At 38.4% G+C, this 25,847-nt stretch overlaps 2 protein-coding genes across 9 annotated transcripts in view; one reads left to right on the top strand and one right to left on the bottom strand.

The window, feature by feature from the left end:
* The window catches only part of FGF7 (fibroblast growth factor 7), a 79,337-nt gene extending 56,924 nt beyond the window's left edge, over positions 1-22,413 (bottom strand). Inside the window, exons 1-3 of one of the 4 annotated variants that reach the window (XM_083183960.1) lie at positions 22,193-22,413; positions 21,985-22,055; positions 20,926-21,504 (exon numbers count right to left, since the gene is read on the bottom strand). In XM_083183960.1, the coding sequence (XP_083040086.1) occupies positions 20,926-21,214 (289 nt within the window). In that variant the 5' untranslated portion in view covers positions 21,215-21,504; positions 21,985-22,055; positions 22,193-22,413. Of the gene's footprint in view, positions 1-20,925; positions 21,505-21,984 lie in introns of all 4 variants that reach the window. The other 3 variants (XM_083183962.1, XM_083183958.1, XM_083183961.1) reach the window with 3 other exon arrangements.
* Positions 1-25,847, top strand: part of FAM227B (family with sequence similarity 227 member B) — a 411,735-nt gene that overhangs the window by 173,974 nt on the left and 211,914 nt on the right. The window lies entirely within an intron of this gene.

Here is a 25,847-nt window from a genome sequence, read left to right as displayed (position 1 = left end):
GACATTTTCTACAGCTAACCCAGGTAGAATAAGATGAGGATAACATTTGTCGAATTATAAATGACATCTGAATATAAATGATAGTTTCAAACTTATAAGTAAAACTGTTGAAAATTTTATTGTACTGTATATTTTTGGTGTATTTTGAGGAATTTAACTTCAGATATCTCTTTTTGTGTTGCTCAGTGAAGAGCGTTATTTTGAGGGCTAGTCATTGTTTACACGTATCACTTAAACCAAAACTTTACAGTAGTAGTGAGATAAGAAGTCTTATCACAGATACTTATATTCTTCAAAACTATATACAGTATATTGTATAGGTGGTCACCTTAATTGCTATACCTCTATTACTTTTTGGCTGCTTCTGACAGATTAGAATATCAGAAAAGTATTCTGTGTATAATCCACTCCACATTCTGTTTCATTTAACTAATGAACCAGCCCCCATGATCTCTCTTGTTCCACATGAGCTCATTGTTGGGACTCCAACTGGCCATGAGGTTTTTACTGCAGTCCTGGCACCCAGTTGTGGATCACCCTTTGTATCCAATTTGTCAAAAGTTGTTGCAGGGTTTTCAGTATATATGTAGGTTAAGAGGGCGCTATTGCCTAATAAATAATTATATAAATTGCATTCATAAAATGTTTATTATAAAAAAGTTTTCACAGCTAAGAACATTGCACTAAAAGTACATATAGCAGTACAATCAGCCAATCAGCAGTGAACCATCGAAGTGGAATTTTAAGATGTACAATCGTCAGATCAAAAGTATAAACCAAACGCATTTTGTCAAAACATGACTTCATCAAGAGTGTATGTACAGTAAGTTTGACTGAGTGCTACAACTGAAATCATTATACATACAATACATAATCAAGTATTAAAAATGTACACTTAAAAGTAATATAAACATATCTTAATGTGGAACAGGTGTATTATAGGAGGCAGACAATTAAAATGAATCATAAGAATAAGGTCTAAACTATTTATAGCTCCTTTTTGAAAAATAGTAAGTAGTTTTAAGCTAGACATCCCCATGATTAGTGATCATTGTTACTGACCGATCCCCTTAATGAACATTGTAACCCTGTATGTTTTTGACTGCTAGAAATATGTCTAGCCCTCTTTTAAATGTAGTTAATGAATCTGCTAACACTACTGCTTTTGGCAGAGTATTTCAAACTTTAACTGCTCTGGCCATAAGGAATCTCCTCCTTTGGAGAGTAGGAAATCTCCTCTCCCTTAGGGCCTTATTCTAGTTCACTCTTTCTAACAAAATCCTTCTTAGATGGACAAAACCATGTGCACTGCAGGTGGGCATATTTAAAATGTGCATAGAGAATTAGATTTGAGTGTTATTTTGTTTCTATGCAGGGTAAATACTGGCTGCTTTATTTTTACAATGCAATATAGATCTCACTTTGAAGTAAAACCCCACCCAAATCTAACTCTCTCTGCACAACATCTGCCCCACCTGCAGTGCACATGGTTTTGTCCATCTAAGAAGGATTTTGTCAGAAAGAGTGAACTAGAATAAGGCCCTTAATCTCAAGGGGTGCCTACGTGTCCTATACCTAATCCGCAAAGTAAACAGAGCTCCTGACCATTTCCTATACTGACCCCCCGAAATGCCTTTTCTCCAGTGTAGACATACCCAACCTGGCTAACCTTTCTTAGCTCAATGAGTCTAGAGCAGTGGTTCCCAATCTGTATGCCGTGGCTCCCTGGGGTGCCTCAGGACTCTATCAGTGGTGCCACGGGTTGGTGGTCGAGGACCAATTCAAATTATTTATGATCAATTATTTATGGACAAAACCAGTGCTGGTGGCTGCCAATCATAAAATATGAGTACAATCAGAAGCAAATCCTGCCCTTCACCACATCACTGACCCTAAGAAGCACATATAAACACTCTACTTAATTTTATATATATATTTTTGGGCCATGGGGTGCCGTGGAAAAATTCTGATAATCTAGGGTGCCATGATTTGAAAAAGATTGGGAAGCCCTGCTCTAGACCTTTGATCAGTTTAGTTACCATTCTCTTTAATGTCAGTCATTGTAGTCTTTCTGAGTGATATCACTCATGACATTGGTCCAGTGTGTATTCCTTCACCAATAGATGATGCACGCTCCCATGCATCATGTTGATGCTGAATCACTGCAGAATTCTCCGCCGGCATCTGCAAATGTGCATGCACTTGCTGATGCCAGCATCCGCAGGGTCCACACAGCTGCCAATATCAGCAGCCGCAATCTTACATTGAGTATGGACCTTTAAGCTGGGAACACATTAGACAATATGCTCCATGAACTAAATTGTTAATGCTTTCCCTTGCGCTCCCCAGAGCTCCATGACTAAAGACCTATTTTGTGCAATCTGAAAAGATTTCACAAAAGATATCTACAATGGTCGCATGGAAAGGCATGATGTCATTGATGGTAAAGTCAAGATTTTACTACATGTACAGACAGCAGAGGGGGATAGTTTAATGATATAGCAAAAATTGACTAATATGTTACTCAAAACACACAATACTCACATACTAATACAGAAGGACGTATCCCGACCCTGGAGGAGAAGACACTGCTTTGAAAGATAACTACTATTTAGGCTAACTGGGAACTTCTAATTGCTTCACTGGTCTTTGGGGGGCCGCTGAGGTGCCTGAACAAGTACCAGTGCTTTTTCCTAAAATGAATGATTTTTAGGAAAATAAGACTTATTCTGGAGGTGTGAGAAAAAAGATGGGGTGATTTATATAGAACAGCGACACCATGTGGCTGCAGGAAAAAAACATTAAATATGGGTTTTGTTTTATTTTCTGCCATGAATTAAATTTTCCATCATAGGCCATTCTATATGTTATCTGTTTGGATGTACTTTAGCGGTACTTGTGTATTATCACGTCGCCCATCGCATCGCATACCACTAAATAGGATATGCGATGGTATGCGATATGATTTTCACGCGAAAAAGGCAAAATGTACAATTAAATATTAATGTGATTTTTAATTGTACAAGCACCCTAATGGGTGCATACAATGTTAAATGCCCCCCCATTGTCAACGCGATCCCCACTATCAACGACAACCCTGAGCGTGGCGAGCGCAGCGGTATGCGTCCTCTGACCTTTTCATACCCCCACTATCGAGCCCGAAGCATGGCAAGCACACGCGGAATACGAGCCCGAAGCGTGGCGAGCGAATCAAGCACCGCAAGGGGACACTGAACACATGTAAAGTCATCTGCGTCCCCAACACATGTAAAGTCATCTGCGTCCCCTCGCGGGGCTCGCTGCGCTCGCCACACTTTGGGCTCGGTGGCTCGCTGCGCTCACCACACTATCTACAATCAACTCCTCGCGGGCTCGCTGCACTCGCCACGCTTCGTGTTGGCATTGATAATTGATAAAAATTGTAATAGCATAATAATTCAGGAAGTTTTACATAATTTAATTTAAACAATGTTTAAGTTGGGAAACTTCCATTTTCAGGTAGTTCACTTTTACATGGTTTAATCAATATTTCTTATACAATGATTTAATTTAAGTTAAGATTACTAATGGTTTTTTGACTCAACATTGACACTTTTTTTTGTAACAGTTACAGATACAATTCTTCATGAATAATTCATGTCGTACAGATGTATCCGCTCATCGTGGCTGCCACTAGGCACAATGGCATGTACTTTACGTGCATAGTACAGAAAAAACTTGCAGCCAGCCATACTGAGCCGCAGATGTAACTAGGCGTGCCAGATGTCCCGAGTCTCATGTGTAAATACATATGTAGCCACGTAGAGCAAGGTTTCATTTCTAAGTCTATTCACTGTCTCAGTTTCAACACAATCAGACTGGGTTGTGTCTTTCTCCTCACAGTCCACTGTGAATTCTCTGATTAGTAATCCATGCTGAATTAGGCCCTAAATCTTAGTTCAAGTGTGTTCTGGTTTTCCTGGCATCCTGCAGTTGAGAACCCTGCCAACCAGCCTGCTTGACTGCCTATCTAACATGGTTTCTGTACAAAGTGCAGCCTCTAGGTGTTTTCACATACACCTTTAGTTCCTTGTATGGGTGGACCCCTCCAGCCCCACTCTGATTCACCTGCTTCCTAGCACAATCCCTTCTATACTTCCATGTATAAAGTATACATTATATATATATTGCTTAATGTTGATACTTTAGACCACAATACACAGAAGGTTTCTCTTCTTGTCTTCACTTACAGATCTAATGTCAATTTTGTATGACTGCTGCTTATGGTTGCTATGAATTGGAGCATTCTCAACCCAAAGGCAGGGCACCTAATTTTTAATTAGAGGCTAATATTAAAAATTGTTTCTAGGAATTATTAACAAATTGACTTTATGTACTTCCATTGACAAAGTAAATACATTCATATAATGCATTTTCCATGTCTGTTCAATTTTGCACTCCGTGTGTATGACTAAACTGCAGCTGCTCATGGGTCCAAACATTCCATTCAATTGCAAAATGTGTAGGCAGAATTATTCAGCCTGTTATCACGTCAGATTGTCAGCTGGAAGGTGATAATTGCAGCTCTTGTTCCAAGGACTAGGTTGACAATTAGGTTCATAATGAATGTTTATGATGCTTGTTCATTCTCCTAGTTTAGCTGTAATCACTGAAGAATGTCTATTGCAGTGGTAGGCAACTTTTTTCTTTTTTAATGCCAGACGCTCAGCAGTGCAAGCCAAACAAAATTCCTGAATGTCACCACCATTACAACATATACAAGCATTTACAGTACAGATGCAAGATATGGGTACTAAAAATGTTAGTAATATCTTCCTTTTACTGTATTTAATCATTTTAAGTTGATCATTTGTAGTCTAGACATGTTTTAGAAGTTCATTCTGTTATATGATTGTGGCAGGGTTTACTTGCCATAGACCCAGAATTCACTGGGTATGCAGGCCGTGCATGCTTTGTTTCTGTTTGGAGAGGGCCTAGGCACCTAAAAGGTCTTTTCTTTGAGAGGAGATGGAGTGGGGGGGGGGGGGAGGGTGGAAGCAATGCATCATGTGTAGAAGAAGAGGGACAAATCCCTTAGGTGTCGCTCTGAACATTGTAGCGTGCTACCATCTGGCACCAGTGCCTAAGGTTTTGTATACCTGGACCTGCCAATGTTTGATGATGCTCTTATTAACAATTGGTGGTTCATATGTCACCATCAGCTTGTTCAGGTTGCTGAAACAGACTTCTATCTGTTCAAAGCTCTGAAAAGCAGTAAAAACTGTTTCTTGTGTTCAAGGTGTACAGTATCACTCTGAGCAGATAAAATTTCCCATCATTTGATATCAGTCTTCTATCGTATTGTATTGAAGAGTTTAGGCTAGTATTTGAAAATATTTCAAACCAGCTTATGACATGTGTCTTTCAGAGTGCATCATTTTTTGTGCCTTTGTTGGCTCAAATGACTTCTTCAGTTAATGTGAGAAAAAAATGGCTTTTGTGAGTTTCTCCTTTTATTACAGTATGTTTGAGTCAGTGATGTAAACTGATAGCCCTTGTATTGTTCTTAGATCTGAATTGAAATGTTTTAAGTCATGTTCAAAGACTAGAGCAGTTGAAACCAACTATTTTCTAAATGACTGGATTCAATATAGATCTGTTAAACTGTACCCTTAAAATGTTAATTACATATAATTTAATGATGTTGTAGTATTACTACACACTAGTGACTTCAAAGAACCATAGCTAACATGAGAAAAAGCAATACCTAAGAAAGGTGTTTGTTATGTATGCTTTCTTTTTAGTCATTTTGTATTGAAATGTTCTTGTTATTATTCTATTATTGTCTGCAACTATTGCTGATGAGTATTCAATAATAACGCTCAAAATACAGTACAGCATATTGTTTATACAGAAAGTTTTAATATATTATGTTTAATTATATATACCTGAACCTTGAAAGAATACATTTTTTATATTTTTAAGGAAACACTATTACTACTTATGTTAAGATTTTTATCTTATCCTGTTTACTACTGCTTACTGCAACAGTAGAAAATCTGGATTTGCCCAACTTGAAAAAACAATTTCTGGGACTTCAGAGTGACACTCCTCTCCATGGTGATACTGGCTGGCATTGTTAAAAGGAACTTTACCCTTTAACCAGCCAGTCGTCAGTTCTTGTTATTACAAGATGAAAAAATACCATTGAAATATCATTGAAATTGACTCCACTTGTTTTGTGGTTGATAAATTAAATGTATTATATTTATTGATGTTTTGCTTTGCAGTTTCTCTTAAGGGTCTGGATTAGGGATGCAAATCCCGGGATCAGGATTGGCGGGATCCTGGAATTTTGGGCATTTTTGTCCGGGATTTCAATCCTGGGATTGGAGTCTCCAATCCCGTGATTTCGGGATTGATGTTTTCAATCCTGGGGATTTCGGAATTTAAATGCACATTTCAATCCCTTTCTGTCGGACAGCGCTGAGCTTGTGCATCACTTGGCTCAGGTGCTAGCCAGAAGACATGCTGTGCGGTTGCGCAGCATGATGTTAGAGGTCACGCTGCACAGTCACGCACCAGCTGCCCTATCGCCACTTCTGCTGGTCTCCATCGGCGCTTCTGCCGGTCCCCACCTGCATGGTCTCAAGCCAGGCATCTCCTTCTGATTCTGCCTGTTTGCAGCTCGCTTCCACCTTGTCTGGCCCATACCACTATTGTGTAAAAATATTGTGCTTTGTTTGTTCCCTATCCCTCAGGGAACCTAGTGGTGAGGCTGCCAAGTATTCATAGTAAAATTGTAAAATAGGCTTTATTGAAAGTAAATTTGTGAAATAGTAGGCTTTAGCGCGAGTTGGAATATTGGGAATATGACTATTGGTATTTGTTTATCTATTTCATAATGATTATATTGTTGACAACAATAAACAAATGGTCAATATGGGCTGACTTATTATATGGCTATTTGGGGAAAACATTTTTCATTTAATTTATTGATACACCTGGAAAGTAATAAAGATATGAAGTAATACTTTTAAAATTGGTAGTGAAGTTACTAGTGAGGACAGTATTAAGATTAGCTAACTTGTAGATAGGTGTATAGATAGAGAAGTTTATAACATCAGATGTTGATGTTTAGACAACCCAAGAAACTCGATTCAGTCTTATAGTGTCACCAAGATACTTTTCGGTCTTTGTGCTAAGCCTTGGCTGGTACTTTATCTCTTTCCAAGGCCTAGAACATAGGAAAAGATGTATAAAGCAGTGAATAGAGTGGAGAAGTGTGCCAGTGGAGAAGTTGCCCATGACGACCAATCGTCTTTGAAGTAACAAAGCATTTTATAGATAGCAGCTGATTCCCATGGGCAATGTGTATACTGGTTCACTTCTCCATTCTTTTCACTTCTTCATACATGTACCCCATAGAAACACTTAAGGCTCATACACACTGGGCGACTTTGAGCTGAAAGTCGCTCAAAACGGGATGCGGTCATTTGGTCTACAGCATTATGGTCGACACCATTAGGTCGACATGGGAAAAGGTCGACATGGGTCTAGGTCGACATGGTTGTAGGTGGAAAGGTCATTAGTTCGACAGGTCATTAGTTCGACAGGTCATTAGTTCGACAGGTCGTTAGTTTGACAGGTCATTAGTTCGACCGTGTCTAGGTCACAGTCAAAAGGTCGACATGGATTTTTTTCACTGTTTTTGAGCCAACATGTGCTGACAGGCGGTATTTCATGCCCTACCATCCACTTGGGCGTGGTGGGAGAATAAAATAGTGTGCCCAACGCATTGCGAGCACAGGGAGCGATGCTAGGGGATGTGGTGCACTTTAAACTGTGTCCATGTTGACTGTGTTGACATTCAGCACAAAAAAAAGAAAACCCCCATGTCGACCTTTTGACCGACATTGTCAAACTAATGACCTGTCGAACTAACGACCTGTCAAACTAATGACCTTTCGACCTATAACCATGTCGACCTTTTCCCATGTTGACCTACACCCATGTAGACCTTTTCCCATGTTGACCTAATGGTGTCGACCTAATGACTGTCGACCATCATGCTGTAGACCAAATGATCCCAACCCGTTCAAAACAGCAGGTTTGAGTGGCTTTCAGCTCAAAGCCACCCAGTGTGTATGCCTGGTGATGATCGATGAGCGCTGATGCGCACTCCCACATCATCGCCGGGATAGTTGCTCATCTGCTGGTTATACCAGCAGATGAGCGGCTTTGAGGACGGCTTTGCATAGCACCCTCCATCAGCGCCGGGCAGGGGGAAAGCCACTCAGTGTGTATGCACTGAGCAGATTTCCCCCCAGCGATAAATACGATCATCGCTGTCCATACACGCTGGGCATAGTCGCCCAGTGTGTATGGACCTTAAGTCCCCACTACAGTACGTTGCTGCCTGTGCTGGGAGAGGAGGAGCAACACAGAGATGAAGTAGAGAGGAAATATTCCTTTTCCTCGTGCATGTTCATGAAATACTACATGACTCGCTATCAAAAGAGAGTGAAAACTAAATAAATCAAATTTGAAAATGAAAAACCTTTTTCTGTGCATGATACATAACAAAGAATATTACTTTGAAAAAAATACCAGCAATATTTTAAGTTTCAAATTTGTTGTGGCTCGAAATTAGCAATATTTAATGTGTTAAAAGTTTAATAATAATTGACAGCATAATACTGTAAATAGAGACGAAAACCATGTGTGTGTGAAGTGCCATTTTTGTAAAATGTTCCTAAAATTCGCCTTGATACATCTGCCCCAGGTGAGAATATTCCGTAACTAGTTAACAAAATTCACTGTGTAGAGTGACTACTTAAATCTCTTACTGCAGTTTAAAGTAATGGCAAAGGTGGTAATATATGTGTATGTAAAATTCAAAGTGAGTGTCCCACAGAAACCAGATGTAAAAGGCATCATGTAAGAAAGATGTAATATCTTTTAATCAATTAAGCTGATGCTCTGATGTATGGGTACACTTTTACATGCTCTTTTGATCCTAAATGGAACTACCATTTACCAAAGCTGCTTTGCCTCAAGCTATATGTAATGCAATTATCCCAGGCTTGCCATATCACTCCCTTCCAAACAAAGCAAGACGAAAAAGAGACATTAAAAACATAGACAGGAATTGACAACATTCCAAGTTCCCATCACTCTACAGCCCAAGTACTATACAAATGAGATGTCTGGAAATCTTACTAATAACAGTGAACGTAAACTATTAGCTTTGTGAGGAATCTGATGTAAACCTGTGAGTTTATGGTACCTTTTGTTTGGAAACCTTAATCTCCATTCTCTAAAGTCAGTTCGAGTTATGCAGCCTCTTTGCCAGCTAGGAGCATTGTTTTTATTTTAAGGTAATACAAGCCATCCACTTATAAGCAATCTATTTATATGTGCACAAATGTGCTGCTTCACATAACTTGTTGGCTTTCATTTCCTATACTCTTCTAGAAAATTGACAGCAATAATTGAATTGGTTATTATTGCTTACAGAACATTAGTGTACATTGTAGTGTAATAAGCCTTGAGTCAAAACCACTAAATAAACAATAAATATTATAAAGTATACAGATATGTTGGCAAAAGAGACATCTAATATATGCTAGCAGGAGACAGCCAAAACAGTCTATCTATCTATCTATCTATCTATCTATCTATCTATCTGTCTGTCTGTTTGTTTGTTTATCTATCTCTTATTTTACTTATCTGTATGCTTGTATGACTATCGCTTATTTACCATATCTGTCTAACTAGCCAATTAGCTAACTACAGGTTGAGTATCCCTTTTCCAAAATGCTCAGGACCAGAAGCTTTTTGGATTACGGATTATTCAGTATTTCAGAATATTTTTATATTTCAATGATTTATCTTGAGGTATCTTGCATTTATGTTGTACAAACACATCAAATACACACAAATATATTTTATTTGTGCATGAAAAAAGGTTTCAAAACATAAAAAGTTTGTGTACTATCTCAGGTACTGAATTTAAATGGCAAGTAATCATTTTCTTACACATATATATATATATATATATATATATATATATATATATATATATATATATATATATACTGCCAGTTACATATCATGTCCCCAGTAGTGCTGTTACAAATGTTGGAAACTTCTCCCCCAACTGAATGATTGTACAGAAATAGGTGGACATTCGGACCATGTACTTCTGCTGAGTGCTATTTTTCAATACTGTTATTGTCATTCTGAGATGATATCATAAGCAGTAGCACATGACAGCCTATATTAGCTGTGGTACTTGATTGTGCAAAATTCCTAAATCCTCACAGAAGTTTAGGTACGCATCCACATTATCCAGAGGGGTGCAGGCATTAACACGTGCTTATACCCTTGCCGGTGTGGGCGGGCAACGATGAAGGGGTATGCGGGGGCCATGCTGCATTCTGTAGCATGACCCTCCTTAATGATCCGCTCCCTCATCTGTACATGCACAGATGACATAACAGGCCGTTAATGACCTGCCAGAGCGCACATCTTCTGGGCGATGTAATGAGCGATATCGCTCACAAGGGCTAAAATGAGCAATTTCGCTCATTTTTTCACCTAGTACATTGGTCTTGGTCACTATAAGTAAATGATAAAATATAGTGTGTGTGTATATATATATATATATATATATATATATACATACACACATGTACTATACTGTACATGTGTGTGTATATATACTATATTTTATCATTTATATTACTTTAAATTAAATGCCATAAATGCAGTAATAGTTACTTTGCATCTAAAAAAATGTATAAAAACTTAGCACAGCATTCAGTTAAATATTCTAAATTAATTAATTTAAAATAAAAGCATACTGTATATTCAGTGTCAGAACCTCAAGTCTGTGGCTAAGAGGGTGGAGCAATATTTAATGCCTCCCTTTCCCTGCTCACAACTTAATCATTGATAAAGGGCAGTGCATGGCCTAGACTAAAGATGTCAGAACAAAACCAGGTACTCTAGACTGCTAGATCAGGTATTCTATTCTGGTCTTCTCCCCCTTCTCGGTGTCCTCCCGCACATCTGGCAGGTAATGATCACCTAGATAAACAGTTTGAGGAGGAACGGGTGGGAGTCTTGGCCAGTAAGTGGCAGAGAAATGTACTTCCACTCAACATGACCATCTTAGTTGAGCTTTCTCCATGAAAGCATGGCCACATCCTCGCTAGCAACTGGGCCTACATGGTGTCATGGCATCTCTGCATTAAATTGTTATTTTTCGTTACTCCACTGTGTATATACTATTTCTATAAACACGAAGTAGACAAGTTGTATGTAATGGGGCCTATACACAGGGCAATTTCAGGGCATTTTCTAAGTGATCTCACTAGATTGCTTAGAAAATGCCCCTACATGTGTAGGGGCCATCACGATAACAGTGCGTGGCCCTGTGTGTTTCTATCGCCCGGCACATAATATCCTAATAGCCTATATTTTATGATAACAATTTACCACATACCATAATGTGCCCCCAAAAAGAGTCTTCTTTTACTCTGGGGAGCACCTCAAACCCAACAAATATCACATGCAAAGAGAATTAAAGGATTTAATTAAGGGATTTGGATGTTCTTAGATATACTCATCTTTTCCCCCATGCACAAATAAATAAAGGGATAATTATAATTCTCAGCTCCACGGTGGAAAGTCCAGTGTGAAACACCTCCCAAAAACATTTTATATATATTATTTCTATAAACACTAAGTAGCCAAGTTGAATGTAATGGGGCCTAAATGCAGGGCAATTTCAGGGCATTTTCTAAGCGATCTCACTAGATCACTTAGAAAATACCCCAACATCACTCCATGTGTAGGGGCCATAGCTATAGCAATAAGTGGGCCACGTGTGTCGCTATTGCCCGGCACTAAATATCCAGCATGCTGGATACATCTAGTATATTGTGTGTTCACCGGAGAACATTGGCCCTGACAGATCTCTCAGCACACAGCGCTGACACATCACTGTGTGCTGGGCGATCTTGCTGAGCGCTCTGAGCAATCTAGCATCATGCAGAACGCTAAGCAATTCTCCCCATGTGTAAGTTCCTTAAATCAGTTTTGTAGATGGATCTGGCTTGTTTTTTTACTATGTCGCTGAACATCTATGGGCAATACTGAGTTTAATATTACTACATTACAGGGCCGGTGTGCAAAATTATGAGAGCTATTTAACCAGAGGTATGGATAAGGTCTTTGCAGGGCTATTTAACCAGATGTATGGATAAGGTCTCTACAGGGCTATTTAACCAGATGTATGGATAAGGTCTTTGCAGTCTATACCAGCACCTTAGGGTTGGGACTGGCTTGAGGACAGAGGTTAGGAACCACTGATCTAATGTAAGCCACCTAGAAATAAATTAATCATATAAGTAGTTTATTAAACCAGATCTACAGAGACACACAGCTAGATCAGGTCCACACCTTTCTGACATGGCCATTCACATCCTGGAGAAAATCCAAGTGGTGTCAGTTGTTTTGTGACAACACCATTTCACTACTGTAGTGTTCATTCTAGCACCCTGCATCAGTCACAACCTCTGCAGTTCCTCTTTCCTACATGGGGTGTGCTCTGGTGCTTCCACCACACTCTGGTCTGTATCTCATCACTGAAATACAGTATGATAGAAGCACCGGCGCACAGAGCGACACCCCAGGCAGAAAAAAGAAACATAACAGTGATGGTTTGCCTGGGAAATAAATGAAATGCTTCACAGGAATGACATTGGAACTTGAATATATTATTAGATCTGGCAATACTGAAATGCAAGAATATTTAAAAAGTTGTTAATTAGTAATAGAAATACATAGATGTTAATATGTTTGTTTAATTTATTTGTTAACATTTATACAGATGGAGTACATCTCATGCAGCTCCAGAGCTCGTCAGATCCCATCCACTGGTGAGTGCTGGTGGAGAGGTGCTCCATCTGACTGGGATGCGTGAGCGTCTGGCACGTATGTGTGTCCCAGTCACTCAGCAGTGGGGAGCAGAAACCCTACCCATCTCCGCTTCAGGGAGATTAGGGTTAGGGGGGTGCGGAGAGGTGGTGGGGAGAGACGGGGAGGCGATGGGAGGTGGTGGAGAGCTCCGTTGGAACGGGGCACTGCAGGGTCTCGTGTGCGTGCACCCCCTTCCAGGAGCTCCAGCTGAATGACTGGGGCTCCATCTGTATAACACATATTACGCAGCACTTTACAAAGAATATTGATTCTTATTAGTTTAAAATTTACCATATTGATATACACACACTAAGGGGTATATTCAATGCTGATCAGACGAGCTATGATGGCGAGCAGTGCCTATTGCTCACCGTCATAACCTCCTCAATATTCAACTGACCCTCTGCACTTGTTGTTTCCAACTCGCTATTTTTAAAAAGTGAGGCAGAAACGGTGTGAAAATGGCGAGACTCACGACTATATGCAACGGGCTTGCTGCATTAGCTGCAAACTTCTCCATTCAGGGGAATCCTCACCATGCTCTGACTCCCCTGGGAACATATAATAGGGAAAGCGGCCAGGTAAAGGGGTTAAACGGCGAGGATGGCTTGTGTTTGGTGATCCTCACAAAAAAAAACAAGCCATCCTTGCCATAAAATCTGCCTCACCAGCCGCAATGAATACACCCCTAAATTTAATTTCAATTACAAGTCAATTACCTACAGTGCAATTCTTTTATCATTGTTTTTTATTGTTTTTTATTATACACATCTTCTGCACAGATAGTATTTGGGTGAGTGCCAATATTTCCCCTGTTGGGATATATCGGCACAGATTGAATACCCCCCTTTGCGAGAGTGTTCCCATTTTTTTAAAGCAGCAATCATTTACATGGCAAACTCAACCTGTTTTTTTTTCAGTGTAAATGATTGCCACTTTAAAATAATGGGAAAACTCCCAAAATCTCTCACTTTGTGATTTTCACACACTATTACATTTGATCTCAGCGCTGTGATCTCAGCATGATCTCAGCGCTGTGAAGCGATAATGTTAACCACTAAACCACAGTGCTGCCCAATTAATCATTTGATTAGTAAAAGTCAGTATTACAAAAGTCAGGCTCTACAAGGTGTCTGCATGGTGTAGTTTTTCAGCATAGGTAGCTTGTGTGGCAAAATGCAATACTACAGTATATTGTTGTTAATTGTTCTGTTTCTATAACAAAAAAAACTACTGGGCTTGATGGAAACTAATTTGTTAACCATCACTTTATTGGAATGATAAATTTGGTACAGTTATTATCAATGGGCTGTATGTGCTCCCTGCCCTCAAATATTCATTATATGTCAAATCCAGTCCGATCAGATCTAATCTGTTTAAATGGAAACATGGTTACTCGATCATCTCTTTCATTATGCTTCAGCCAACCAGACAAATTCAAAAATGTGGTTCCTAGAATAAAATTTGGTACTTGTGTAGTTTCACGGCGACACTTCCCTGTGGATCGCATTGTATGCAAATTGTATGTAAATATTGCATGTGATTTGCATACAGTTTGCATACAATGCGATCCGCAATGAAGTGTCGCCGTGAAACTACACAAGTACCTAAAATTTTACTAAACATGCATTCACAAATGACTTGACTTTACTAACCTTGCATTCACAAATGACTTGACTTGAACAAGGGAGGTTAAGCAGCCACTGATTAAAATAATTAAAAGTAATAACTTTAAGCTCTTTTGTCAGCCAAACTGAACTAGGTGTGAAAAATGATTAAAGGCCAACCACTGTTTCTGTGTATAAACATAAATTGTGAATCTGATTCCAAGTTACAATTATTAAGTGATTATTGTAGACTTATTACTGAAACTTGTATGGATGTATTCTAAAACAAAATGGTTTAACTATTTCACTTGTGAGCAATTGGTCCTAACAAATATATTTTTTTACAGTTGTTCAATGGGTTTGATTTTGTCACAAAATCTTGAAATATTGCTTTTCCACAACTTTGAATATTGCTTTTCCTCGGTTGTTAATTGGAGACCAGTCCCAGACTTTCATTAAAATGTTAGATATTTAGTTTGTTATTGTTGTAGATATTTAGTTATCAATTCATTTTCTCCTTGACCCCTTTGTTATTATTTATCCAAGATCACATTACACAAATCCCTTGTCTTTTTTCCCCAAAATAAAACTATAATGGGTTTTAAACATCATCATCATGTTAGGCAGAATAGGAGAACTAACCATGGTGTGATAATTAAAGAAAAATCTGACATTGCTTATTATCTACAGTAGCAAACTGTTTTAAATACTAATGCTGGCCACACATCAGACCAACTTTCCTCCAACCATCCAACTAGTTGGTTGGACTGAAAATCTGGTACTGTATGGGGGCAAATGCCAATAAGCACAATGCTCACAAACTCAGGAGAATTGACAAAAACATTCAGTGAAATAGTTTAAATCACATAGGTCCAACTACAGTACATTGTCTGAGTGACAGTTGTCCATTTTCAGATTTAGGAAACAAATGACTTAATTACAAATTACATTTGCTCCTATCCAGTACCAGGTTTTTATTCTATCCAACCCACTAGTTGGATGGTTGGAGGAAAGTTGATCTGATGTGTGGCCAGCGTAAGAGCTAGAAGAGCACTGTGCATAAACTGGATTTGCAATTTTAATCAGATCTAAATAAACATATAAAAGATAACAGGGAACAATCCACTAACTTTTAAAGGGAACTAACATGCTAAATACACAGAAAGTCTGTTATAAGACTTCTTATAGCCACTATAGATTGTAAGCCCATACAGCTATGAGCAGGTTCCTCCATCCTTTGGCTTCTCTACATAATTATGCTGTTCATGATAGTCATGTATCTATGCAAAATTACATTATTAGCCTGTAATTAGGTATTAATGTTGTAATTTGTATTCCCTGGTACAGCACTAGGGCTCATTCTACAAACTACTCTTATATATTATTATAATTAAAAAAGGGATATATTTTTCTGTGATTGTTGTTGATACAAAAGACAATAGAGGATTTTTTTTAAATGGGAATAAGACTTCACATGTGATGTTGTTATGGGCAACCAATCAGAATCTACTTCTTATTTATTTAGCACCCTCTAGAAGATAGTAGACAGGATCTGATTGGGTTGCCCATAGCAACATCACATGTGAAGTCTTATTCCCATCTTAGTAAATTTCCCCCAATACATTTTGAAACCCAAATTGACCTTGTTTTTACAATGAATTCACGTTTGCAACTCATTTCTTGGTCTGGTTGGAAATTTTTGCAGTGGATGCATTATCCTTTGGCTAGCATATAACTTAAAAGTGTTCATTTATCAGATGGATTGATGCATCATATTTAGAGGAAAGTGTATGTGCCTTTACATACAGTTCTTTCAAAATGACTTCTTAAATACACCCAGCAAGAGGAAAACACAGTTACTTATTTCACAGCAGTATCCAGAGAATTTCAAATGATTCACATGCATTCCTTGAGTACCACTAGTGATGCTAGCAAGTGGCATAGCTGGCTTCTCTGTCAGCACTACACTGACAGACTAAAACTGTTTCAACAACAAATCTATTTCATCGCTTTGTAAACTCAACTTTGTTCAAACTGCATGATGTCATTTCTTTCCCTGGTAGAATTTTTATATTGAAACAAACGAAAGAACCCATCATTCTTATGTTGGCCACACACACAGTTATATCATCAAATTGGCTTAATATCACCATGAAGATGACCACACGCAATCAACATGCCCAAGAAGGATCCAATCACAATTTATAACGTGTGTTGTCATCTGGCAACACGCTACCATGCATCCATTTTATCAGACTCTCCGTGTGACTTGGCCACCCAGGTGACCAGTTAGGTGTAAACTGTTTGATGACCTCATTCTTGCACAGCATTAAAGTTAGTGGGTGCAGTTACAAAAAAAAAAAAAGGTAAAAAGATTTGTCCCCAGAATCTGACGGACATTAGTTAGTATAGGTATACTTTTTAAGATATACTTACAAATTACACAATAGGTTTAAAAAAATAAAAATATTGGGAGAATGCCAGCAAAACGGAAATCTAAAATGCGCTGTAATAGGGGGTAGAAGAACTGCAGTATTAGAGTATGAGAATTGTAAATATTCTCTTATTTTGTGTAGAAATACACGGAAATGTTAGGGTAGATTTATCAAAGCTTGGAGGGAGATAAAGTGGCCCAAGATAAAGTACCAACCTATAAGCTTTTGTCATTTTTCAAACACAGCCTGCAAACTGACAGTTAGAATCTGGTTGTTAATTTATCTCTCTCCACTTTAAAGCATTGATAAATATCCACCTTAGTTTGACCAATGGAATAAGTATGGTACCCTCCATATGAAAAGCTCTAAAACTCAATTTTGTATGTAAAAATGTTCTGCAACATATATTAATTGGAGCTCAAATGTTGTTAAAAGATAACATCCCATTTTGTCACTTAGTATTTCCTGCAGGCATTGTAAAATAGTACAATTATAAATGAATTACTAGGAGATTCTGTCTCGAGCTTGTAATTAGGTTACCAATTATGCACTTTCAAGGTTTAAAGGATTGCCTGAGGCTTGCTGTCTTTAGATCTCAGAAAATACAAAATTAACTTTATTTGTCTTGATTAGTCATAAATACACACATTCCACTGAATATGAAAGATTGTCAGTTTTAGTGATCAATACTGTAGTATTTTGTTCTAGGAAAAAAAGTTACCGATACTCTGAAAAAGGGTACCGGTACCCACTCAAATTATATAAGATGTATAGTAACTTCCATTTTCAGGACAGGTCTTCAGTGTCTAATTTGTTTTCATTTGTGAAATAATTTAACAGATTTTTTTTCCTGGGTTTTGGAACTGGTTCTATCAATAATTTTTTATTATAATATTCCAGTGCTATGTACCATTGAGTACTATTAAGAAAATCTGATTAAAATGACAATGTGTACTGTATATAACAAACAGATTGTGAGTCGCAAATCAGAATCAATAAGGTAGCTAACATCTGTAATACACCCACTCAAGAGTACTTTCTTCTGTAAATATTCACAAAGTACTAACCATACTAATGAGCTCACAGTACATGCCACCTGATTTAAATTTTTTAACTAAGAATTGCTAGCTCTGAACTAGTGAGGTCACCAATGAATTAGTTCCTAATGTTCTTAGTGTGATAACTGCATGCATCTTCAGTTACGCGAGAGTCATTTGGTGTAGGGTGGATTAGCTGTGCCTCATTAGGACCATGTAGAATGCCAGAAGGGATGGAAAAGCAAACTGAGACACACTGTACTAACTATAACTAATTTCCCACTTTTTTTACCGCAGGCAAATCTCGTAAAGTCAATGCATTAACAAATTAGTATATTGTTCTGCATTCAAACAAGATTCACAGACATTAATGAGTGATTGATTGCTTTTTTAATTAGTAAACTAAACTAATCCTTCATGCATCGTTTGGAAATAAGTTGTTATGCAGTGGTGAAGCTTTAAATAACTAACAGTATGTAACAACCAGGTACCAGATTGTCTGATTGAGATGAACGATAACGGTATTATGATATTAAAGCTCTTCAATCTGACACTGACACTATTAAATGGTTTATTTTACGAGTCTTTCCTTCTTGATTCATGTGCAGCATGACCTTTAGGGGTGTCATTATAATCACCGCAAACACTTTTGGGATATAAAATCCAAGAAAAGCTCATTACATTGAAATGAGAATGGTCTAAATTCTATCCTGATGCCTCCACCAAAGCAGCTATGTAACACACCACCATAAGTATCTACAAGGGTCACGTCTCGCTCATTGAATACAATAGCCTGGGTGACCATCTTTATTTCTAAAAAGTTTTTATAATCAGACCTTATAATACCACATTTTCATTTTTTTTTAATCTTTTTTTGTGTCTTGATTAAATCCAATTAAATTTTTGCATCTTGTACAAACATATAATGCACAAAGGAGATCTAAATAGAACAATTGCCACATAATATATACACATATAGTAATCAATGGGTTTTGCTGTTCCTATTATCTATAAAATGATCATTTCTTATGACATAACGTTAGACATCTTTCATTTGTAATTTGATTATACTGTGCTTGGTGATGGTTCATATATTAGTACATAAATAGAATGTTAGCCACTAATTTGCCTCTAAACAGTTCCGTCTTGTGTACATCATGTGAGGAACTTGAAGGTACAGTACTAAAATATTGCCTTTTTCATAGTACAGTAAATCGTTCCATGTAATGAATAGCAAAATTACTGGAATTATTCCAATACCCCATATTGCAGTTGAAATAACTAACTTAAATTCAATATTGATGTTTTTTTATGTTATTATATGTTTGCCATATTGCATCATTGCTAACCACAGAAATATATAAAAATATTGTTCAGACATGAAAATAACTGCCAAGATCAACACCAGTGAATCTCAAACTTGGTCCCCAGGACTCCAAACATTTCACGTTTTCTATGTCACATACAGTAACTGGACACAGGTGTAAAGTATAACCAAATGTCACACTTGAAATATCCACCGGTGACCTGGAAACGATGAACTGTGTGAGGTCCTGAGGACTGAGTTTGAAAACCACTGGTGTTGATCACCCCATTTTGGTAATATTGGACAAAGCTGCAATTTTGCAGTTAAATTACCTAATAAGACATTTGTTTTCATTGTCAAATCTATACTAGACATACATAAGTAATTGCTGATTGGCTGCTTTTGTACAGTTCTGATGTGTACCTTTGAGGAGTGTGTATAAATAGCATTGTATATTAGTTAATTTCCACTCTATTATTCTGGATGAGACATTATTTTACACACCCAGCCTCCACATCGCATTACCGCATTTGATGTGTTATATTGCTTTTAAATACCCTGTTAGAGTGACATCATTCTAAGAGTGCCTTTTTAGTTCTGTGACTCTGTTACACTATTGATGTGTCACCCATTCAGGTAATTTACCCATTCTGTTTTAATCATTTAAATTAACTCCCTCTGAAAACTAAATGCAAAAATGAAATGGGAAAATACATGTGTCCCAGATTGTGCTATACATTATAATGCTATTAAATAGCATTATTTCTGGAACACCTGCCGTAGGACTGACTCCACCTGCCTGCAGTCCTGCATGTCATTGTACTCTATTACTACTATAATTACTGCTACCTCTTGTTCATCAGTCATTCTCTTTGACTTGCTTTCATATTATGGCTATGGAGTAGTATTACCAGGATATATAGAAGAAATATCTATTGATTCATCTTGGTTATTTTTTTTCTTCTTTTTTTGGTGTCCAGAAGCTCAGGTGGAACCTGTCACCTGTGGGAAAATGTCACTGTAAATAGTACAGTGTGTATCCTATTGTGTGGTCTATTGAAGTCGAGCTATTTGCATAGAGAGCATGCTGTTTTTATGCCCTCCAGCAGTGAGACAAAGGGACACAGAGAGGCTCTTTTTTTTGTACATTGTAAGTGCAGAGATGTGTAGAATTGGACAGGTTCCCTTTATTAGCCTTTACACAGCAACCCTCTTCCAGTGAATACAACATAAGCGTATTTTTTTTACAAATGATGTACATTTACAAAGCTTAGGGTTTATAAACTGTACCTACTTTTAGTCACTTATCAGGACAAGATGCACTTAGATAATGCTTGCCAGATTTACCTAAAGAACTAGCAAAGTTCTAGAAAACAGTCTGCATTGAATTTTCTCAAAATGAATGCCTACAGGAATAAAGCATTTATCGCCGATCATATAGATAATGTGGGACTTATCAAGGACAGGATCATACTATCATTATATTATTATTCCGATTCATTTTTTTTTTATAACAGAGACAGTCATGTTTTGCAGCATGGTGATCACTGAGAGAAAAGATCAGTACTTACTGTAGCTGTTGTTTGGGTCCTGGGTACCCTTCACATTACCACGCTTATCAATCCACAAGTACCACTGCGTTCCACAAAAAAGTTTCCTTATTCTTACATCCCCCCCTTCCATATAATCATAACTTCTGGTATGCCGCTCAGGGCTGGAACAGTTCACATTTACAGCCATTTGCTCTGGAGTCATATCATTGCAGGCTAAAGAGAACGTACCCAGTAGAAAGATAATGTAAAGGTATGGTATTATGTAGAGCAAAGTTGTCAGGATCCAAGTTAGTCTCCATTTGCGCATTATAGTGCAGTGCTCTGGGTGTTCATGAACATCATAATGAAACTTAAATCTCAGGTGGATCTGTGTTTTTAGGTCCAAGACCTGACTGTACACTTTGCTATTGGTGTAAATTAAAATGACTCAGGATACCTCCAGGCTTGTCTTATTGTCTTGCGGCTATGCCATAAACTCTGGACTTTCCAATACTGATCTGTCTCCGCTGTGCCCTCAGAAGATCAGAATGGGATGACCTTGGCAGTCGTAATATTCAAAACCACTCAGACTGACTGTTGAATGCAAACGTAACAAAACTGTAAAGACATGATAAAGTTTATAGAAGATATCTGCAATCTTGCCCGTGACAGCTGATGAAACATATATTACTTAAAAACTGAACAAAGTTTTCCTTCTGCGATACCTTCAGCTGAAATTGGCTAAAACAAACATATGAAATTATTACAAGTCAGCATTATACAATATATAGTTATTAGAAAGTACAATCATTTGTTTTGACATTATATCTGCTCATGCTAATAAAGTCTGTATTAACCAGTACAGTGAAATGCAGGGAACACACACTGTTTTGTAAGCATGCCTTATGAACAGCAGCATGTGAGCTGAGCTGTCAGAAAGACACTGTTACAGAGACATTCGCTTAAAAGTACCCTTAATTCTATAAACATCTGTCAAGTAATCCAGGGTCTTTCTACACTGGATGCAGGAATAACAGAGGAGCGGAGCCTTGCAGATCTATAACATTAATTATTGTTTAAAAAGATGAGATAACTTACTTGTTCTCGATGATAACAGCTGGATGTACGCGTATTCCATTTCTGCTGCCTGGTGTGTGCAACATGAGAGCCTGTAACGGCAATATTTCTCAACTCAGAAAAACTGTAGTACAGTCCTAATTGTTTCCATAAATCAACACAGGAGAGGGGTTTTCTGTGTGTGTGTGTGTGTTGAGTCTGTTGTTGTTCAATGCTTTTCGATAAATACCTTTTGGTGACCTCACTTGCAAGCAATTAGATCTAACCACTCAGCAGCTGAAAGCACGAAGAAGAAGAAAAAAGTTGTATGAATCTCAGTCATCATCAGAGGGAGCTAAGAGCATGTTTTATGCTGTTGGGACGGAGTGGCAGCAGCATTCTGGGAAGGCACATAGCAGAATACTTGAAAAAAAAATAAAGATCTGCAGTATATCGTTACAGAAACAAAGATTTCTTAATTCATTGAAGTCTGTCGCAGAGTTTAATGTTTAATGAGTCATACTACAAAAAGACTCACATTTTATACAACTTAACGCTGTAGGATATTTTTTTTATGTAAGATATATATTAAATTATACACGTGAATATTTACTAAATATTTGAATTCAACTCTATATAAACACATAAGCAGAGTTACAGAACAATTACAAGTATGCCGATTTAAAACTCGTAATAGAACAGTTTTTACTGTAGCAGAGATTTTTAGAGCTTCTTCTTTGTCTGGTGGATAGTATACAGTATCATCGTCTACATTTAAAAACTGTGCATGGAGTGCGGAATTATAATTAGACTAGACATTAGGAGTTTCAGAGATTAGTGACACTCTCTGGGGAAACCTGCTTCAACTCACAATATCAGTTCTTCTGAGATCTTATGTGTCATTGCTTGTTATAATGCCTCAACAAGTTTGAGAAGGGAGCTGTAATGTGCAACATAACTTTCATAGCCAGAGAAGTACAGATGGGGCTTCTCCCATCTTTGCAGGCCTGGCATTTCTAACGCCAGCCCCGCCATCACTCCATCCCCGCCAGGGGGCGCGCGCGCACGAGACGCTCGTGTGCCCCCTGGCAACAGAGCCTGCCTCCGGTCCCCGCCATGGCCGCCCGTCGCCGCAGGTACCCCTCGCCGCCCGAGCGCCCCCCCTAACCCTGCCCTTCTCCCTGAAGTGGAGATGGGCAGGGACATGCAGCATCCCCTCCGAGAGAATGGGACGCGCGTGTGTGTGAGACGCACGTGCGTCCCAGTTCAGTGTAGCCCCTGCCGCTGGCACTCGCCAGCGGGGAGGGTCTGGCGAGCCCCGGCCAAGGATGGCAGGGGCTCCATCTGTATATTGCTGCTTGTATTACTGTTTGTCTTGTTGTTATCACATAGTCTTAGGTCCTCTGCTTTTCTCAATCTATACTTCCTCTCTTGGCAAACTGATCGGCTCTTTCGGATTTCAGTATCACTTATATGCGGATGATACTCAAATCCATCTATCAACCTCAGAGTTGTCACCAGTGGTTTTGGGCCGAGTCTCTGAATGTCTCTCTGCCATCTCATCTTGGATGTCTTTTCGCCAACTCAAACTCAATATTTCCAAAACGGAATTACTTATATTGCCGCCAACTAAGAACAGTTACCATCCTGCCATCTCCATCGCTGTTGACAACTTGATAATCTACCCTACCCCACAAGATTGTTACTTAGGTGTCATCCTCGACTCTGAACTGTGCTTTCTTCCCCACATTCAATCTGTCTCCAAATCATGTTACATGCATCTAAAAAAAATATAAAAAACACGACTCTATCTCACACAAGACACTACCACATCTCTTATCCATGCACTCATTATATCTCACATTGATTATTGCAATAGTCTCCTAACTGGTCTTCCCAAGAACAGACTCTCACCACTGCAATCCAATTTAAATGCTGATCTTCCTTGCAAGACGCTCATCGTCTGCTGATCCGCTCTGCCAGTCCCTTCATTGGTTGCCTGTATCTTACCATATTCAATATAAAACACTTCTACTCACACATAAAGCTATTAACCAACTTGCACCAGCATATATCTCTTTACTTATCACAAAATATATCCCATCTCGACCACTCCACTTTGCACAAGATCTGCCTCTCTCTTCTGCACGGATCACTAGCTCCCATTCACTATTACAGGACTTTCATCGGGCTGCTCCCACCCTATGGAATGCCCTTCCACGCACAATAAGACTCTCCACTAGCCTCCAAACTTTCAAGTGTTCCCTGAAAACTCACCTCTTCAGGCAAGCCTATCATATTTAAGTTCTACACGCATAACCCTCTGAGGCACTTATGTATTATATAGCTTCCCTTCTGGACTTGTAACTTGGTGGGACTGCTATGCTATTTCTCATGCCTGTCCTTGTGTTTCCCTCCTATATCCCTATAGATTGTAAGCTTGTGGCAGGGCCCTCTAACCTCCAAGTCTGTCTGTTGTTACCCAGTTGGTTTTATCAATGTCTACTATTGCAGCTTCCGGTCACTTAAAATAAATCCATCACATCTTGCACTTCTCTTGTGGGAACACACATAAGTCACAGACGACCCTGTTTGGACTGTACAGTGGATTGTAGGTCTCATGGTTATATTCATGGGCCAGAAAATGCACATCTGAAACTTACTGAACACCCCTCGTTCTTGGAGCAAAAACATGTAGGGTGAGATTTAATAGGATGAGAGATTCAGAAAGTGAGAGATTTGGGAAGAAATCTCCAGTTTTTTTAAAGCGGCAATCATTTACACTGCAAAACCAGTGTGATTTTGCTGTGTAAATGATTGCCGCTTAAAAAAACCTGGAGATTTCTTCCCAAATCTCTCACTTTCTGAATCTCTCATCCTATTAAATCTGACCCTTAGTGTCAATCTTTGCGCTCCACTAGGCCCATCTACAGTAGTTATGGTTTTATATTTAATATGTATGTTTTGCCTTTGTTAAGCGGTATAGGAAATAATCCCAACGAGATACTCTTTCATATAGATATTTTTGGCACATGACTGAGATGTTCACTAAACCTTTTTGCAACCATTTTGATTGTGATTTACTTTGTATATCTGAACAAGTATAAGCTGCCCTGGTTTTTCACTTCTAGACTTGCCTATGGCAGTAAATTGTACCTTCCATGTGTTAATGATGCTTTTAACAGGTTTAATACATTTGTATAGGTTTCCTCTGCTTTGAATTTTGGACCAAAATAAAGTGATTCTGATCATATTGCTATTTAAATAAAAATAATTATTTGAAATTGGAAAAATCGTTACATTTCTGCAGTTCAACAAAAATGGGAGATAGAGCCAGTGGTGTGGTATAGAAACCTACAGTAATAAGATAGACAGTTATTAGGTTGACCCCATATAGTCGACATGCAATAGGGCAAAAGTGTCAAAAGGTTAACAGGGTTAAAAGGTAGAAAGTCAACAGGTACAAAAAATTTGACATCCTCAAAAGGGTAACATGACAATGGTCAACAAAAAAATGTTTAACACAAGGTTACTATTCACAGCCATTGTTTACATGTATGGTAAATTAAGTCAAAGTTGGAATACATGTATTAAAACCCAAACAAACTTGTGTCAACCATATATGTGTCCAAAATTGTCATGTTGACCTTTCAAACAAGTCAACCTTAAGTGCTGTGTACCTTTTAACTGTCAACCTTTTGACCCAGTTGACAGTTTAGCCCTGTCAACCTAATGCATGTTGACCATATTAGGTTGACTGTCTTACTAGATGCTGGCTATCTATACGTTGAAACCCAAGAGCCAGTAAGATCACCAAATTATGAGAACATTATCAGCGTATAAAGTTTTTGGTACTCAAGGCCAACCTGTGTGCCTGAGATTATCAATTTATGCACAGTCTGGCT

Source organism: Crinia signifera, chromosome 4 (genome assembly GCF_055691185.1).
Source record: "Crinia signifera chromosome 4, ASM5569118v1, whole genome shotgun sequence".
In the NCBI taxonomy this organism is placed as follows: domain Eukaryota; kingdom Metazoa; phylum Chordata; class Amphibia; order Anura; family Myobatrachidae; genus Crinia; species Crinia signifera.
The sequence above is the reverse complement of the archived record's forward strand: the minus strand, read 5'-3'. Positions and strand labels throughout refer to the sequence as shown.